This window comes from Mesocricetus auratus, unplaced genomic scaffold (assembly GCF_017639785.1).
Source record: "Mesocricetus auratus isolate SY011 unplaced genomic scaffold, BCM_Maur_2.0 Super-Scaffold_100009, whole genome shotgun sequence".
NCBI classification, from domain to species: domain Eukaryota; kingdom Metazoa; phylum Chordata; class Mammalia; order Rodentia; family Cricetidae; genus Mesocricetus; species Mesocricetus auratus.
In genome coordinates, this window is record NW_024429193.1 from 61,859,138 (window position 1) to 61,876,829 (window position 17,692).

Below are 17,692 nucleotides of genomic sequence, written 5' to 3' on the forward strand. Positions count from 1 at the left end.
TTCTTCTGGCTTAAAAAGTTTCTACTGAGACTCTGATGTTAGTATAATCATTTTTTCATTCATGATTTGCCTTTTATTTTAAAAAGTTTATGGGGGTTGGGAGTTGTTTGTTTTTTCCATCTTTGTCTTTAGAAAGAGAAAGGCTTATTTTGGCTCATAATACCAAAGGTGGTGCAGTCCACCAGGGAAGGAAGGCATGGTGGCAGGGTGTGAGGCTGACATTGCGTCAGCAGTCTGGAAGCAGAGTGTGCTTTTCCTTTTGGGGCAGTTTATGTGTAGCTCAGACCGGCCTCACACTCACTGTGTAGCTGAGGATGCTGCTGAATTCCTTGTCCTCCTCCCTCCACCTCCAGAGTGCTGGGATTGCTGTACCGCACCTGGCTCGCATTTCTCGGGACTCCCTCTTGTTTTGTTCTTTTGACATTGACCATCAGGTGCCTCAGAGCTTTTAGTGCTTAAATCTACCAAATTTGAATTATCTTCCCACTAAGATTTGAAAATTTTTATCAGCTCTTTTATTGAATAGGCTCTCTCTCTCTCTGTCTCTCTCTCTCCCCTCCCCTTCCCTCCTCTTCCCTCCCCTCCCCTCCTCCCTCCCAATTATAAGTGCATGAGTGTTTAGCCTATTTGGGAGTATGTGGATGCCCGGTGCCTAAAGAGGCCTGAAGAGGGCATCAGATTCCCTGAAACAGGAGTTTACAAATGGTTGTGAGTCCATATGGGTGATTGAACCTGGGTCCTCTGCAAAAACAACTGAGCCATCTCTCTACCACTGTAATTGTTACCTTAAAATTAGTTGAGGCTGGGGCTGATCAGATGGCTTAGTAGGGAAAGTATTTGCTGCCAAGTCTAATAATGTCCTGAATTTAGTCCCCAGAACTCACATGATAGGAGAGAATCTATTCCAAGTTGTCCTGTGACGTGCACGCGCACACACACACACACACACACACACACACACACACACACACCCCTGTCTAGAATATTAGTTGACGAAAAGAATTCATCCTTTGAATCTCCTTTCAAACATTTTGTTAATCTCTTCATTTGGGGTCTGAGCTGGAGAGTTACTGTGTTTCTTTGGAGATGTAATGTCATGGTGCCATATTTTTTCATGCTTCTTCTGTTTGTGTGTGGGGGGGGGGTTATTCATCTGGCACATCATTGCTTGTACCAATTTAAATTTAAACAACTTATTATTGTGTGTATGATGTATATGTGAGTGTGGGTATGTACCACAGTGTGCTTGTAGTGGTCAGAGGACAACTTTCAGGAGTCCATTCTCTCCTTCACCATGGGATTGGGATACAGGCTTGCATGGCCAATACTTTTTACCCACAGAGCCATCTTGCCATCCCTGCCTGTATCAATTTTACAGGGTGATTTCCATTAAGAAAATGAGGCCAGGCGGTGGTGGCACATGCCTTTAATCCCAGCACTCGGGAGGCAGAGGCAGGCTGATCTCTGTGAGTTCGAGGCCAGGCTGGACCGACAGCCTCCAAAACAATACAGAGAAACCCTGTCTCGTAAAAACCAAAAGAAAAAAAGAAAATGAGAAGAATTTTCCTGTCATTGTATCCTACACTGTCATTTGAATAGGTTGCGTTGACATTGGTTAGGGGTGAGTGTTTAATGTAGTGTCTGTGTAGCTTCTATAGGTATAATCAGCTTTGGTGGTGCTGAATGTTTTAGTGTTGCCTAAGTTATGATTGCAACATAAATCAAAATGCAGCTCCTTTGGGCAGGTTAGTTTGGGCATAGAGTGTGCCTATCAGTTTCTGTGGGTCACGTGGATTGGCTTTACCCCAGAAGGACTAGGTGAGATGCAGCTGGTGCAGGGCCATGTTGGTGAGTTCAGATAAGTAAGCATACCCATGCATGACTGCTAGCAGAGCAGAGAATGTATCAGTGTCTAGTGCTCCACGGGCACCAAGTGTTGCCCGTGAGTCCAGATGGGTACCCAATGTCTTGGGGGCTGCATGAATGACTTTGCATGGGCTCATTTTCATATCTAATTCCTGGGGCAGAGAGAAGGTGGCCACCCAGGGCCTGTGGCAAGGTAAAGGAAGCCATGGAGGGGTTCACAGGGCTGGACCCATCAAGCTGCCTGAGGGCAGCTGCTTTGCAGCTTCATGAAGCCCAGGCTTAGAAGTCTCAAGGAGCTGGGTAGGGATGGGTGAATACAATGGAATTATAGCCTTATGAACAGTGATAGTAGCAAACGGGCTGCTCCCCAAACTGCGCCCCCACACTGGGCCCAGGGCCTGTGTTGGTTACAGTCTGGTTCCCAGCAAATGTTTGAGGTATCCATGGAGATAGCTGGGGGCTGCCTACTCATCTTTTTCTTGCTACACAGAGACCCTCTTGGTTCAGGGTTAATCTTGAGAAATAAGAGGATAAATACTGTATTCTTAGTTCTCTTTTGAAAATTTATTTATTCATTTATTTATTAGTTTTGGAGATAGCATCTCGCTGTGTAGCTCCAGCTGGCCTGGAGATTGATATGTAGATCAGGCTGGTCTTGAAGTTAGAGATCCCTGTGCCTCTGCTTTCTGAGTGCGGGGATTAAAGGCGTGTGCCACCCATATCCTGCCTCTTAAAAAGAACAAAACCCTGCCCTTTTAAATATATAATTTTTGTTTGATTGTGTATGAGTGCCCACAGAGGCCAGAGAGGGCATTGAATCCTCTGAACCTGGAGTACAGGCATTTGTGAGTGCCCAGCACAGGTCCTGGGAACCAAAGTCAGGTCCTGTAACAGCAGCAAGTGCTCCTAATCATCTCTCCAGCCCCCAGCCCCCTTCATTTTAAGGCCAGTGTATATGTCTGTGCTGTCCGTTGTCTCTGTCGCCTATACTTCCCTCCAGTCAGGCCGTCCTCTCTGCTTCCCGGGACAGCGTGCAGTAGCTGTGCCTCAAACACTCCAGTGAAACTCCTAGTTTTTTTGTTTGTTTGGTTTGGTGCTTTGTTGTGGAGAGAAGTATGTTGGGCCCCACTAATCAGCCATCTTACTGACAGCACCAAGGTTCTTTCATCTATTTTTAAGCAGATAGCCAGTTGTTTCTGCATCTTGTTTAAAAGTTGGCTCATAAATATGTGATCCTTGCCAGGCTTTGGTGGTGCTCGCCTTTAATCCCAGCACTCAGGAGGCAGAGGCAGGCGGATCTCTATGAGTTCAAGGCCATCCTGGTCTACAGAGTGAGTTCCAGGTCAGCCAGGGGTACACAGAGAAACCAAAACAACAACAAAAATCCAGTCTTCCTAAAATTCCTAAATCCCTTACTATCGTCTTCTATAAAATAAAAAATAAGTTACATACTTTCTCACTCCAAGATGGAAGAATCAGAGCATAGTTATAATAAAATCAAAACAAAACCAAGCTGAGCAGTGTAAAAGGGTCAGTGCTTGTGATCTGGGACTCACTCACAGTCCTCTGGCCTCAGGAGGGCCTTAGCAGCATCCTCAGTTCTGCTCTCCACAGTGCACACAGCTCCACTCCACATCTGCTTTGTTCCGTGGCAGTCATCCTGGGGCACTGGTATCTCCAAACGTAGGGGTCTCCACTGCTACTGGACCACACCTTCAATAATAGCCTCTCCTGAGCTCTCTTCAGGGACTCTGTCCCTGCCAAACAGTGCAAAGCCCCAGATGCTCTCCATGGCTCCATCATGCCTTCAAAACCAGTATCCCTGCAAAAGCTACAGATTGCCAGGTTTGACTTCCAGTGTGAGATGCAGCCTTGGACCACCCTGGAACACAGCTTCTATGTGCTGACCCCAAGGAAACATAGATCTGGTTGTTCTGGAATTCACTATACAGACCAAGCTGGACGCACACTCAAGGGTTTGCCTGCCTCTGCCTCCCCAGTGCTGGTATTATAGGTGTGTGGGCCTCCTCCTGATCACAGTTTATTCTTCAGTCCCAGCTGACCAGTATTGATTGTCCTGTCAAAGTAACATTTTTGCTTTGTAGTTCTGGTTTCTTGCTAATTATAACCAATTTTTCAGCCACAGCTGATCAGAGTCGCAGATTCTTAAAGCTCAAAATATTGAACAGCCACAACAAAGGTCTGTAACAGACTCTCAAACTTTCTTCTGAAACTTTACAACCTAGTCCTCAGTGCAGACGTGCGCTTAGATCTTATCTTCTAAGTTCACGTAATACCTCACTAAGCTCTGAACACTCAATTGGCATTTCTGTCCCAGAGTTCCAAAGTCCTTCTACAGTCCTCCCCAAAATGTGTTCAAATCTGTCACAGTAGTACCCTGTCTTGGTCAGGAAATAGTTTATTTCATCTTTTATTTTGTATGTATCACCCAGGGAAGTCAGGGCAGGAACTCAAGGCAGGAACCTGGAGGCAGGAACTGAAGTGGAGGCCATGGAGGAACTTGCTTGCTGGCTTGCCCCACATGGCTTACTCAGCCTACCTTTCTTTCTTTCTTTTTTTGTTTTTTTTTGTTTTGTTTTGTTTTGTTTTTTGTTTTTGTTTTTACGAGACAGGGTTTCTCTGTATTGTTTTGGAGGCTGTTGGTCCAGCCGGGCCTCGAACTCACAGAGATCCGCCTGCCTCTGCCTCCCGAGTGCTGGGATTAAAGGCGTGCGCCACCACCGCCCGGCTCAGCCTACTTTCTTATACAACCCAGGGCTACCTGCCTAGAGATGGAGAGATGGCTCGGTGGTTAAGAGCACTGACTGCTTTTCCCTAGGACCTGGGTTCAAGTCCCAGGACCCACATGTCAGTTCACAACCATCTGTAATTCCACTTCCAAGGGATATGACATCCTCACACAGACATTCATGCAGGGAAGACACCAATGCACATAAAATAAAAAGAAATGAATCACTTAAAAAGGAAAAGAAAATTCCCCACAGGCTTGCCTACGGGTCATTCTAGTACAGTAATTTTTCTCAATGTTTCATTATTGAAATGATCCTAGCTTGCCTCGAGTTAACAATAAACAGTGGACACCCTGTGCAGATAGATCTTTGCTTGGTGCTTTGTCTCTCCTTCAGTTTGCCAGCTTTGTAGAACATTGTTCAAATTCCTCAGGTTTGTTTTGTGTGTGTATTTTGTTCAGAAATTTTATCATTAGGAATCTTGGTTATAAGGAGTATGTGATACTTGAAGTAGATACTAGTTTTACAGGTTTTTCTTTATGTATAAAAGCTATTATTGGGCCCGGCACTTTAATCCCAGCACTCAGGAGGCAGAGGCAGGTGGACCTCTCTGAGTTTGAGATCAGCCTGGTCTATAAGAGCTAGTTCCAGGACAACCTCCAAAACAATACAGAGAAATCCTGCCTTGAAACCCTGCCCCCAAAAGCTATTATTGATAGACTGACTCATTTAACATATAAAATCTTCTTTTCCTTCCTTCCCTCCCTCCCTCCCTCCCTCCCTCCCTCCCTCCCTCCCTCCCTCCCTCCCTCCCTCCCTCCCTCCCTCCTTCCCTCCCTCCCCTTCCTGTGTATAGCTCTGGCTGTCCTGGAACTCACTCTATAGACCAGGCTGGCCTCAAACTCACAGAGATCTGCTTCTGCCTCCCAAGTGCTAGGATTAAAGGCATGTGCCACCACCATCTGGCCCAAAGTATACATCTTAATTTATAAGCATCTACCTTTAAATATTTTATTTTTTACAAGAGTATTTTTCATGTCTTCATCCTTTATATTATTGTTATCATTCATTTACTTTATGTTATAAATTCTGTTATACTGTTAACTTTGCTTTAAGTGATAACTTTTGGGGGAAGTGTCTGGGGTCAAACTCAGACCCTGTGCAAGTGAGGTATGTCACTGAACTATCTCTAGCCCTAACACAACTTTTTTTTTTTAAACAGGATCTCACTATGTAACCCTGTCTACCTTGGTTCTAAGATTAAGTGTATGGCACTAAGCCAGGCTCCCATTACTTTAAATTTTTATTTTAATTATTATTATTATTAGTGTATATATGTGTGGTGGGCATGTTCACACTGCTGTGTGCTTGTAGAGTCCAGAAGACAACTTTTGGAGCGGAATCTCACCTTTTACAATGGGCTATGAGGATCACACTCAGGTTGTCAGGCTGTCTCAGCAAGCACTTTTTATCTGCTGAGCTGTCTTACCGGTCCAACCCCCCTCCCTTGTTTTTTTTTTTTTTTTGAGACAGGCCTGGAACTCACTGTGTAGAGCAGATTGGCTTTGAACTCACAGAGATCTATCTGCCCCTCTGCCCCTCTGCCCCCCTGCCCCCCTGCCCCTCTGCCCCTCTGTCCCCCTGCCCCCCTGCACCTCTGCCCCTCTGTCCCCCTGCCCCTCTGCCCCTGCTTCTGCCTCTTGAGTGCTGGGATTAAAGGCCTGCAGAACTACGCCTGGCTCTTCCCAAAGAGACTGGTAATAGTCAATTAAACAAAGATCTGTCTAACCTCATACCATTTCTAGTGTGGTTCATTACTTAGTATAAATCTAGTGTTCATCTGGTATTGTTCTCTCTGACTGAAGAACTTCAGTTATATTTCTTGAATGCAAATCTGTTATAGACAATGTATCCTTTTCATTTTTGTGGGTCTGAGGTTTAAAAACAAAAGTATTTTACATATCACAGTCTGACCTCCAAGGATGACCTTGGACTCCTGGTGCTCCTGCCTGAAGCTCTTGAGTGCTCAGATAACAGAGTGTACCACCAGTCTCAGTTTATATACCAGGGATCGATCCAAAGACCCAGGTGGTAGCCTGTCAGCCTCAGGTCCTGTCTGAAAAAGTGTTTTGAGCCAGTTTCTGCAAACCTATGATTAGACATAGAGAGTTACAAATCAGCCTGGGCTATAGTGTGAGATCCTGTCTCAAAAAGGGAAAAAACAAAGCAACAACTGTTTTGATTGTATGTAGAGTGTAGTGATACACACTTTTAACCCCAGGCTGGTCTGCATAGCAAGTTCCAAGCCAGTGGCTGGCCTCAAGCTCATAGAAATCTGCCTACCTCTGCTGAAAGATTCTTTGTTTCTGTTTTTTGAAACAGGTGTCCTGGAAAGTGCACTCTGAGATCCACCTATCTCTGCCTCCCAAGTGCTGGGATTAAAGTCATGAACCACCACTGCCTGGCTTGAAAGCCTTTTTTGTTTGTTTGTTTTATTTTATTTTATTTTTTGAGACAAATTTTCTCTGTATTGCTTTGGAGCGTGTCCTGGAACTCAATCTGTAGACCAGGCTGACCTTGAATTCACAGAGATCTGCTTGCCTCTGCCTCCGGAGTGCTGGGATTAAAGGTGTGTGCCACCAATGCCCCACTGAAAGATTTTTTAAAAAATAATTTACTTTATTTTATGCTCATTGGTGTGAAGGTATCAGATCCACAGGAACTGGAGTTACAGACAGCTGTGAGCTGCCATGTGGGTGCTGGGAATTGAACCTGGGTCCTTGGAAGAACAGCCAGTGCGCTTAACCGCTCAGCCATCTCTCAGCCCCTGAAAGATATTTTTATAGGGCACAGAATTATGGGTAAATGTTTTCTTTCACTATAAAAATGCCACTCCATGGGTTAGTGAGATTGGCTTAGGGGGATAAAAATGTGCTTACTGCCAAGCCTAACAAATGAGTGCCATCCCCAGTATCCACATGGTAGAAGGAGAGAATCAAGTCCTGAATGCTGCCTTCTGACCCCTACACATATGGGTGAAGGCTTGTGTGTAATACACACGTACGTACGTACGTACATGTACACACACACACAGTGTGTAGGCTTCTGGTTTACATAGTTTGTGATGAGAAGCTTGCTCATTTTTGTTTTTTAAAACAGGGTTTCTCTGTATTTTGGAGGCTGTCCTGGAACTCACTTGGTAGACCAGGCTGGCCTCAAACTCACAGAGATCCGCCTGCCTTTCCCTCCCAAGTGCTGGGATTAAAGGCGTGCGCCACCAACACCTGGCGAGAAGCCTGCTCATTTTATTTTTGGTCTTTTTTATATAATATTTTAACCCTCTCTGCCTGTCTTCCAAGTTTTTTTTTAAAAATTTGATTTGTCTAAGCTATAAGTGGGTTTTAGAAAAATTTCAGCTGGTGTGTCGATTTCATCAGCTCTCCATTCTTTTTCTCTTATCTTTCAAAGATTTATGTATATGGTTGTTTTTCCTGCATGCATGTATGTGCACTTTGTTCATGCCGAATGCCCTTAGTTAGAGGCCACAAGAGGGTGTAGAATCTCTTGCAACTGGAATTACAGAAGATTGTAAGTCACCATGTGGGTGCTGGGAACTGAACCTGGGTCTTCTGGAATATCAGCCAGTGCTCTCAACTCTGAACTATTTCTCCAGCGCTCTCTTATCTTTCTGAGATTCCAGTTACATTTTTGTTAGATTGGTATTGTGCTAGATAGAGCTCTGGTTTCTTTTTTTTCTCTTGTTTCTGTCTGATGATTCTAACTGGTCTGTCTGTAAGTTCACTGATTCTTTGTCATCATTGTTTACTGATAAGACTGTTGGAGGAATTACCTGTCTCTCACACTATGCCTTTTATTTCTGCCATTTCCATTTGATGTTTGCACCTGGTTTTCACATTTGCTAACATTTCTCATCTGTTCATACCTTTTTACATCTTTTCCTTTAGTGTCAGCACTTTCATCACATTAGTCATACTTACTCTAATGTCCTTGATAGTTTCAGCATCTGTCTTGGTTAGTGTCCTGTTGCTGTAAAGATACACTATGGCCACTGCAATTCTTATAAGAGAGCATTTAATTGAGGCTTGCTTACAGTTTCAGAGGTTTAGTCTATTGTCATGTTGGGGAGCATAGTGGCATGCTCGGCGACATGATGTTGGAGAAGTAGCTGAGAGTTCTACATCTGGATCCATAAGAAGAGAGGGAGTCACTGGGCCTGGCTTGGGCTTTTGAAACCTCAAAGCCCACCCCCAATAACATATTTCCTCCAACAAGGCCATACCTACTCCAACAAGGTCACGAACCTCCTAGTCCTTCTCAAGTAGTGCCACTCCCTGAAGACTAAGCATTTAAATATTTAAGCATGTGGGGCCATAGTCAAACCACCACAGCATCTGTGTTCTCACATAGATGCATTATCTCTCATTCGTATTGGGAAGGGGAAGGGATACTCAGCTTTGTTGTTTTTAATATTTGACTCCAAAGCATCATGCATAGGAAAACTGTAAGCAGCCGGGCAGTGGTGGCGCACGCCTTTAATCCCAGCACTCGGGAGGCAGAGGCAGGCGGATCTCTGTGAGTTCAAGACCAGCCTGGTCTACTCAAGAGTTAGTTCCAGGACAGCCTCCAAAACCATAGAGAAACCCTGTCTCGAAAAACAAAACAAACAAACAAACAAACAAACAAACAAAAAACCTGTAAGCACTGAAATCAATATTTGAACCTGGGAGTGGCCAGGACTTTTCTGTTAAGGAGCTGAGTAAGTAGTAAAGTGGGCTTTGGTTTTGTTGGAGCTATCCTTACCTTACTGACTGTGGCTGCAGTTCCTCTTGAGTGGCTGCTGTTCCTGGTGTTTGGCAGCTGGGGAGCTGGGGGAGAGCAGGAGTTCTCAGTGTTCTTCCATCTCGAGCTTTCAGCTACCCTTGAGTGTCTGTACAGCAGACAACTTCTCGTTCTTTCCTTTTCTTTTTCTCTCTTGCATGTATTTATTTACTTAATGTGGGTGTGTATGGAAGTCAGAGGGTATCTCAGAGTTTACATCTTGTGGATGTTAGGCTTTTTGCAAGTGCCTTTACCTGCTAAACCATCTCGTCGACCCTGTTTGCCTGTTCTCTGTTATGGTTAACTATTTTTGTCTTTTATATGGGCTAGATGCATAGTAGAGATAGATATTGCTTGGTCTACCTTTTGTTTTAGGTTAGTCTTTGTCTTTGGTTTTTAAATTCTTCTGCATGTTCTCCTTACTGAAGTCAAACCAACTCTGCCGTGTTTCCCCTGAATCAGATCTCCTATTATTAATGTCATGGTTGGAATGTGGGCTGGTTTCTCTTCACTCCCAGGAATACAGAGTGACTCGCTTTTATTCTTTCAAAAGTCTTTGCCTATACCATCTACATCATGGGGTTTGCTGCTGTCTTCTCTTAGTGGAAGAAAAATAGCTGGGTAGTGGGTGGACATTGTGTCTGACTCAACCCTTGCTAAATACCTCCTGTATGCTTGGGCAACCAGGTTAAACTCTTTAGTTGCCTGCAGTGTACCCAGTTTTTATTGTGAGCACAGCAGAGGCCCATGGAAAAGACTTGCAAGCCAATGGGATGTGTTATGTGGGTGTGATATGTCTGCATTCAGCAGATACCTCCAGAGAGGATCTAGACTCTTGTTTGGTGGATGAGGAGTTGGACAGAAATGAGGATATTAGCAGAGGCAGAGACAGTTTATTTAGAGATGGCACATTTCAGAAGAAAGGGAAGAGGCTGGTGCAGAGTTGAATACCTCACTGGGTACACCTCTGCTACACAAAGGGTGACTTTTATGACACACTGTCTGGCTTTCTGGAGACTTAATGCATCACATGTCTGATTGATATCTTAAACTCCACCTTTAAACACTCAACAGTGTTTCCAGTTTCTGTGGCCAACTGGTTTCTTTTCTGTACTCATTTTCAGCCTTTGCTTGGTCTCTCAGACCTCAGTGCTCTTCTGCCTCAAGTGATGGAAGTTTTCATAGAGCTTCCTCACAGTTCCTACACTCCTAAATTCTTATTTCTGTATTCCTAAGGCCCTTCCTACTGTTTGGTTTTTCTTCTGTCTGTATGTAAAATTTTCATGCTTCTTTATATGTCTGCTAGACTTTTGTTGGACATTAGGTGCTGAATTTAATGCTATTAGACACCAGGTTTTGTTAGATTATCACCCCATCGTAGCCCTGAGGCAGGGTTTCACTGTGTTGTGTAGTCCTGGCTGTCCTGGAGCTCACTCCATAGACCAGGCTGACCTCGAACTCAGAGATCCACTTGCATCTACCTCCCAAATACGGGGATTAAAGGCATACACTAACACTACCAGGCTAGATTATTTTTAAAACTAGAAATTTTTAGTTTACTGGCTGTAGGAAATGATAATGGTGGTAGTAGTATGTGTATTAGACAGGGTCTCATTACATAGCTCTGGCTGTTCTGGAACTCACTATGTAAGCCAGGCTACCCTCAAACTCACAAAGACCTGCTTGCCTCTGCCTCCAAAATCCTGAGATTAAAAGCATGAACCAACATACCTGGCATTGTATAGCTTTTTTAAAAACATAATTAATTATAAATTAAGTGTTGGGGATCAACCCAAGGTCCTTGAAAATGCTGAACAAGTACTGTATGAATGAGATATATCTCTGGCTAGAATAGTTCTTAGTCTAGAACTAATTTAGTCTTCTTCTTAGAGCAGACCTTTTGAGCTGTCTTCTAAACTCTAAGAAATTCAGGGAATTTTGTTTTTTTCTGTCTGGAGGAAAGTTGAATTGTTCTAAACCTAGTGTGAACTCTTGAGAGTTGTTCATTTACAGCTCCCCTAGGTGAGAGTTCTTTCCTTGGATTGCTGTTCAGTCAGAATTCAAGGTGACCTGGTGGGAATTTCTGGAGTCTGCCTGCTTTTAGCACCCTCTTGTGTGCTTGGTCCCACAAATCCAGCTGCTTCGGCCCTGTGCGCTCGATACACTCAGTTCATGTGCCTCCTTGAACCTTGCTTTAGAAGTTATCCAGGCGGAGAGCCAAGGAACTGTAGTACTCACCTTACGTTTTCCTTTTCTTAGGGGTCACAGGGCCTAGCTACCTACTGTCCCAAGACTGGAAAAAAGTTGTTTCCTGCTTTGTGTCAAGTTTTCTATTATTTATAGTAAGAGGTTGATTATAGACCACTTGAGGACATCCAGCTTGGATGGCCTATACTTGTATTTAGGGAAAACAATTACAAATTAATTTAAGCCGGCCAGTGTGGGACATGCCTTTAGTCCCAGCACTCAGGAGGCAGAGGCAGGAAAGACCAGCCTGGTCTACAGAGTGAGTTCCAGGACAGGCTCCAAAGCTACAAAGAAATCCTGTCTTGAAAAAAAACAAAAAGAAAAAAAAATTTAAATATTCTTGATTTTAAGGAAATAGCAAAAGTTAAAAAAAAAAGAAAATGAGAAAAAATTGCCAGTAAAACTCCATATTATAGAAAAAATTACAAGCTCCCCCCCGAGACAGGGTTTCTCTGTATTGTTTTGGAGGCTGTAGACCAGGCTGGCCTCAAATTCACAGAGATCCACCTGCCTTTGCCTCCTGAGTTCTGGGATTAAAGGCGTGCGCCACCAACGCTCGGCTCAAGCTCTTAGTAGTAAATATTGGCAAATAGTTTTTAGATCTTTTTCCCACTTTATAGAGACAGGGTCTCACATAGATTCCTGGCTGGCCTTGAACTTACTGTGTAGACCATACTGGCCTTAGCTGAATTTGCAATGATACCCCTGCCTCTATTATTGAGTGCATGCATTACCCATACTCTACTTATGTTTTGAATCCGTAGGTAGAAAAATTGTTTAGACAGAAAAGTGTTCTCTATGAAGAAGAGTAATAAACTGTACACTTAAAATCCAGAGCTTTTTGCTGATCTTGGTGGAATTGTTAGCAATGAAGAAAGGGTTGTAATTTGAGCCAGGTATGGTGCCCCAGCCCTAGAGAGGTAGAAACAGTAGGATCAGGAGTTGAGGGCCAGCTTCAGCTACATAGTGAGTTCCAGGCCAACCTGGGCTATATGAGACCATTACAAAACAAATAAAGCAACACCAAATAAATAAATGAATCAAATTAAGAGCTTTTATTATTCAAAAGACCCTTAAATAAAGTAAAAGTAACAGTGAACATGGGAGAAAATACACTATGCACAAGTGAAAATATTGTCAAGAAAAAGAACAACAGCAAAAAACTGGGCATGGTGTCACACACCTGTAATCACAATGCATTTGGGAGGCAGAGGCTAGAGAATCTCAAATTTGAGGCAGCCTGTGCTGTACATTGAGACCTTGTCTTAAAAACAACCAAACAAAGATCCCAGTGGAAAAACCATACAGAGTTTGGAGTATTGGCTTGTTCCTTTGGCCTTAGCAGGAGAGTCACTTAAGTTCAGGAATTTGGGGGCCAAACAAACATCTTTAAAAACAAAACAAAGATTACAGGAGTTCTACAAATTCATGAGAAATGCATACAAATTTAAGGTTACAGTAGGTGAATCACAAGAATTGGTATTTTATGAAAAAGGGTACTTGGACAGTAAATATAGAAAGAAATGTTTGTCATAGAGAAGTTTTGAGTGTTGAAAGACACTTAGGATGTTTTAAAGAGAGTAAAGACTATAGGACAACAAGATTCTCTGTGTAGCCCTGGCTGTCTTGGAACTCACTCTGTAGACTTCTCTGCCTCTGGCTCCTGAGTGCTCAGATTAAAGGTATGCCCGGCCACCTGTGGACTTTTAAAAGTTGGAATGTTTTAGATCGTGATGCTGATATTATTGAGATCTTGGGAATGATCAAGAGGCCTCAGTAAGTGATATATTTGTATGTCATGTTGACAAAGGGTCAACTGTCCTGGCTAGTAACTTGGGAAATATAAATTAAGATCATAAGTTTTTTCATATTCGTTCTCGGCAGAAATATATTTCCTTTTGCATATCCCAGACTGGCCTTGAATTTGCTATATAGCTGGAGGTGCCCCTGAACTCTGTCTTTATTGAGTGCTGGGATTACACTATGCCCCACAATGCCTGGTTCCTCTGGTGCTAGGTTCCTCATGCTAGGAACTCAGGGTTCCTTCATGTTAGGCAAGCACGCTACCAATTATACTTCTTTCCCAGCCCCTAAAAGGATTTTTTTCTTAGATGCTAAGGAAAGGAGTGTAAGTTGGTAAGCATCCTACAACTTAGCTGGAAACTATCCTGAGGTTAAATACACCTATCTTTGAAGCCTTGATTCAGTTCCCATATCTATGTGTACAAAGGAGACAAGTATACAAACATTTGTAGCAGAATTGTTCACATTGCTAGCTAAACTCAGAAACAACCCAAATGCCACCAGTGAGAGAAGAAACACAATGGAAACAGCCATAGGATTGATGAGATGGCTCAGAAGGAAAAGGCCACTTAGCCTGAAACCCTGACTTTGCCTGGGACTCACATGGTGGAGACAACTGACTCCCACAAGCTGTCCTCTGACCACCTTTCACATTGACTGCAGGGCTAGCTAGTCTGAGCTATACACATGTTAGTTGTGCTTTTTCGTGTAATAAATCCGAGGTTTTCATTTCCCTCATTAGCTTGTTTGTTCACTCCTTGTATTTATTTGCAGTGGTTTTTGAGAGACTTCTGGCTTTCTGAAAATAAATTCACTCCTAAAAACTGACCTTTGCCTTTGAAGTTACTTAGGTGTTGGAGAAACTGGTAAAAATAAGATTATACCTCTCTTGAAAAGAGTAGCCCTCTTGTGTGTAGAACTTTTGTCGTGTTTATTAAATTTTCTTTCAAAATGGCTGTGACTGTTCTTTGTGCTGTGCACAGAAAGACACGATGGCAGTACGCACCTGACTTTAGATGACCATGGCTTCTTCGTTCTGTCTCACCAGGTGTACAATGTTTACATGGCAGGGCGGCAGCTGTGTTCTAAGCGGTACCGGGAATTTGCCATCCTGCACCAAAACCTGAAAAGAGAGTTTGCCAACTTTACATTTCCTCGACTTCCAGGAAAGTGGCCATTCTCATTATCAGAACAACAGCTAGATGCCCGTCGTCGGGGCCTGGAAGAATATCTAGAAAAGGGTAAGCCAGTCTTGATTTCTTAGTAGGTGAAGGCACCTGCCACCAAATCTAATGACCTGAGTTCAGCCCCCAAGGTCCACATGTATAAGGAAAGAACCAACTCACACAGGTTGTTCTCTGACTACCACTCATTTGCAGTGGTAGGTGTGTGCCCCACCCAGATGGACAAATAAATGAATGTAAGTTTTAAAAATGTTTAAGGGGGAAGGGAGTGGCTCTCTGTGAGTTCAAGGCCAGCCTGCCTGGTCTACAGAGGGAGTTCCAGGACAGCCAGGGCTACATAGTGAAACCGTGTCTCGAAAAACCAAGAAAAAGAAAGTTTAAAAGATAGGCTAGTCCATTAAACTGTGCTTGCTGAGTGGGCATAGCCTCTGATTCCTTAATTGCATAGCTGTGTTTCCTAAAACTCAATAGTGTAAGGAAGTCATGTTTTGGATAAGAAGTGTTATCCTGGGCCCTGAAGGCAAGGCTGAAATGTTCACCACAGTGATAGTACCTGCTTTGCTCACTAGCAGAGAACTCATAACAGAAAAGTGAATAGTTCTTGGTGGTCCTTGGGGGACTTTTATCTATAGGGTTATATTTACCTATAAATACATATTATGGTACATGGCTCATGGCAGTGTCCTGTATAAAAATTCCTGTATAGGTTTGCTCAGCTGTTGGCCATCTAAAGTGTCCTTGTTCTCAGCAGCCTATACGTAGAATTGGTGAAACTTCCAGATGATAACTTGGGGTTCTATGGATGTAGATACTGAAATATTTGCTTCTCTAGAAAGAAAGAAATGACACAGATCTGAATAAGATAATCCCTTGGTTGTGGGAAGAGATTCACCTGACTGTTATATTATAGTTATGTGGCTTGCTAGCTGTGTGTCTTAGTCATTTTTCTATTGCTATGAGGAGACACCATGACCAAGGCAGCTTATAGAAGAAAGCATTGAATTGTGGGCTTGCTTATAGTTTCAGAGGGTCAGTCATGGCCATCATCATGGCGGGGCATAGTGGAGGCAAACAGGCAGTCAGGCATGGCACTGGAGCCGGAGCCAAAGTTGAGAGCTTGTGTCTCACCCACAAGAAAGGCCCAGTGTGACACTTCTTCCAACATGGCTATACTTCCTGGTCCCCACCTAATAGTTCCAACGACTGGGAATGAAGCTTTCAAACAAAGGGGTCTGTGGGGGCCATTCTCATTCAAATCACCACACCGTGCAATGGGGTTTTTAGAATATTAGTTTAAAAGAATAATAGTGTAAAGACTAATTGACCTAATTGGATTTAAAAGTAAAACAAAACACTCCAAGAAAACTAACATTGGCAGTGAACCTTATTGAAACTTGTGGAATTTCCCCATCTGTTTTTCCTAAAGTAAACTGGTCTCTCGAACATGCTATGGGGACATTAGATAGGGTACTATCTAATGCAATAAAAACTGTCAATGTTTTTTTTAATCATCCTTGGGAGGGCTACCTTTCTTAGATTACACAACTAGTGACTTAGTTACGTGCTTCCCTCCTTCCCTTTCTTCTCCCTTTCTTTCCCTGTGTTTTGCTCTGTGTGCCTCTCTGTCTTTCTGTCTGTCTCTCTTAGATCACTTGGTAGGTGAACTTAGATGCTCTGATGAGCTCAAATCCTTGGTTACCTGCCACTGTTCCAAAGTGATGTTAGATGTTGTTCTGACTTGCTGTTCCTAGGACAAATACATGTTTTCCTTTTGTGTTTCAATATGATATTTGGTTTATTCTTAACTGACCTTTCTCTTCCCTCTATTGCCTATTTTTTCCTGTGTAGTGCCATGATAATTGTTCCCACAGGGCTGAAAATTTAAATCTACTATACTTTTTGGTATTTAACATTTTTAGCAAGCTACATCCTTATATTTCCTTTTATTATGCTGTTCTATATCATTTAGGTGAATTGTTTGTTATGCCTTAAGATTGCATATGCTAAGGATACATATACTAGGTTATAGTTGCCTGTTACCAATGATTTAAGCATTTTCTATATACTTTTTGATACAAGGTCTTACCATATAACTCAGGTTGGTCTAGAAATGACTCTGTGATTCAGGTTGACCTTGAATTTGCAGCACACCTTTTGCTTCAGCCTCCCAAGTACTAGAATTGCAGATATGAATGACCATGCTAGGCCTGATAATTTAAATGTATATTATTGATTTAGGGCCTGATATCTTTTGTTTTCTACAGTGTGTTCAATCCGAGTCATTGGTGAGAGCGACATCATGCAGGAGTTCCTGTCAGAATCTGATGAGGTAGGTAAACACCCCCTGCAATGGTAATTTCCTGCTTAGCTCCTCATGGGCAAAAATGTAGGTAATGTTTGTGGGTTAAGTTGCAGTCTACTCTCCAATGACTGTATTACTTCCATTTCCTTTTCCTATATATTTACCCTTTAAGACATAGAGCCAGGTTCACCTCTGTCTTTTTGTTTTGTTTCTTTTTTAGTTATGCTATAAAATAATAAATGTCATCGTATTTTCAACTGCACATATGTCCATGTGCAGATGCACATGCACACATCATTGCATTTGTCCATAGCCACCCCTCATTATGCTCCCTTGCTCTTCCCTCTGGTCTCCTTGTCTCCAAGTAGTCCCCTCCTGCTTTTGTTATTCATTGTTATTTATGCATTTGAGTCTGGAGTCTGCATGTGAGAGAAAAATGTGATGCAGTCTTTCTTTACCACCGCATCATTCTCTTTTGTTTCCTGTTAGACTCCTTCTGTATGGTCCTCTCACTTCCATGTCCTGTACACATATGAAAACATGTGAGGAAGCATGCAATGCTTGTCTTCCTTCTGACATGAGTCCTGTTATTTCCATTTTTAGCTCCACCCATTTTCCTTGTGAGTCTTGTTTTCCTACCAGCTGGAGCTAGAAGATACTTGCTCCTTCTCACTATACTAACCCTCTGCATGTCTACCTGT

The 17,692-nt window shown here is 43.0% G+C and overlaps 1 protein-coding gene across 4 annotated transcripts in view; it reads left to right on the plus strand.

Moving 5' to 3' along the window:
- Nucleotides 1–17,692, plus strand: part of Snx27 (sorting nexin 27) — a 72,262-nt gene that overhangs the window by 28,029 nt on the left and 26,541 nt on the right. For all 4 annotated transcript variants that reach the window (XM_040752269.1, XM_005087711.4, XM_005087710.4 and 1 more), the window contains exons 3-4: nucleotides 14,554–14,746; nucleotides 16,954–17,018. In XM_040752269.1, coding sequence (XP_040608203.1) covers nucleotides 14,554–14,746; nucleotides 16,954–17,018 — 258 coding nt within the window. The remainder of the gene's footprint in view (nucleotides 1–14,553; nucleotides 14,747–16,953; nucleotides 17,019–17,692) is intronic.